The 1,594-nt window shown below is 34.6% G+C and overlaps 1 protein-coding gene across 1 annotated transcript; it reads right to left on the bottom strand.

Annotated features, from left to right (window-relative positions):
- Positions 1 to 613: 613 nt before the first annotated feature.
- LOC146946342 (uncharacterized) lies at positions 614 to 979 on the bottom strand. Its single transcript, XM_085748200.1, has one exon. The coding sequence runs from the start codon at positions 977 to 979 to the stop codon at positions 614 to 616; it is 366 nt and encodes a 121-aa protein (XP_085604326.1).
- Between the last annotated feature and the right edge of the window lie 615 nt (positions 980 to 1,594).

Genomic DNA, 1,594 nt, shown 5'->3' with positions numbered 1-1,594 from the left:
ACTCTCTTCTCGCAACCAAAACTCACACTTCGAAAACTTATCAAACAACTTCCTCTCCTTCAAAGTATGCAACACAACTCTCAAATGCTCAACATGCTCCTCCTCTGACTTCGAATACACCAAGATATCGTCTACAAACACCACCACAAACTGATCCAAATAAAGATGGAAGATCCTATTCATATATTCCATGAAAACACTCGGGGCATTAGTCACACCAAATGTCATCACAAAATAGTCATAGTGTCCATATCTCGTTCGGAATGCAATCTTGGATATATCCTCTGCTTTCAATCATATATAGTGATATCCAAATCTTAAATCAATAATACAAAACACTTACATGCCAACCAATTAATCCATTAGATCATCAATTATAGGGAGTGGATACCGATTCTTAATCGTTACTTTGTTCAATTGCTGATAATCCACACACAACCTCATTCTACCATCATTCTTCTTAACCAACAACATTGGCGCACCCCACGACAAAACACTAGACCTGATAAACTGCTTCTCTAACAACTCCTCAAACTGCTTCTTCAGCTTTCCCATTTCCGATGCGGACATATGATACGGCGTTATCGAAATAGGACTTGTTCTTGGCACCAAATCAATTGAAAACTTCACCTCTCTCCGGAGGTAAATCAGTAATATCATCCGAGAAAATATCTGGAAACTCTCGCACTACGGGAAAATCGCCAACTCCCTTCTCATCAATTTTCTTCAATGAAGAAAACAACATAAACACACAAGATTCACTATCCAAGGATTTCTTAGAAAATGTCACATTTTTGGTTAAACAGTTAATGTTAACTCCAATAGATAACATCCAATCCATACCGAAAATCACATCCATATGAACCAACAACAAGCAAACAAGATCCAACTCAAAATCCATGTTACGAAAATTAACAAGACACTTAGCACAAACTAAGGAAGTAGTCACCGAGCCATTGGTCGGGGTATCGATGGCCATCTCTATCAACATCGGAGTCAAAACCAAATTCAAACGTTCCTCACATCGGAGTCATAGCTAGCGCTTTTTTTAGATGATTTATAGCGCTTTAAAAGCGTTATTGTAAATGGCGTTAGTAAAGGTAATATAGCGCATTTTTCATAAAACGCTATCTAAAGTAGGGTTTATATACAGTAGAAACTCTTTGAATTAATACTCGGTAAATTAATAAACTCTCAAAAGTAATAAATTTATCTGGTCTCGACTTGGGCCAATGTAAAAAATTGAAAAACTCGATAAAATAATAAGATAATAATTTTTCGGGAGATCCCTTTATAATTTTCGGTCCCAAGAAAATCATAAATTAATAATTCATAGAAACTGAAAAAAAATATATTAAGAATACATTGAACACATTTGTTCCTCTTGTTTACATTTACTGTACTTCAAAAGTCATTATTGATTTCCAATGCATATGAACACAATAGTTACTAATTTATGTTGAGTCCCAAGGTTCGCTGCAACGTAATTCTAAGAGGCATAGACTAATTTGCCCTTTTGTTTGGTATGTACAGTATAATTACTTAAAAACTCTTTAAATTAATAATTATTAATTTATCGATAAATTAATAACTC

The sequence above is a fragment of the Medicago sativa genome, chromosome 2 (assembly GCF_051527215.1).
Source record: "Medicago sativa cultivar Bolivia chromosome 2, Bolivia_mono, whole genome shotgun sequence".
NCBI lineage: Eukaryota > Viridiplantae > Streptophyta > Magnoliopsida > Fabales > Fabaceae > Medicago > Medicago sativa.
Note: the sequence above shows the minus strand (reverse complement) of the source record. Positions and strands in the feature narration are given on the sequence as shown.

What these genes read in the sequence shown, in the direction of transcription:
- LOC146946342 (XM_085748200.1), bottom strand. Translation starts at nt 979, where the DNA reads ATGGCCATCGATACCCCGACCAATGGCTCGGTGACTACTTCCTTAGTT.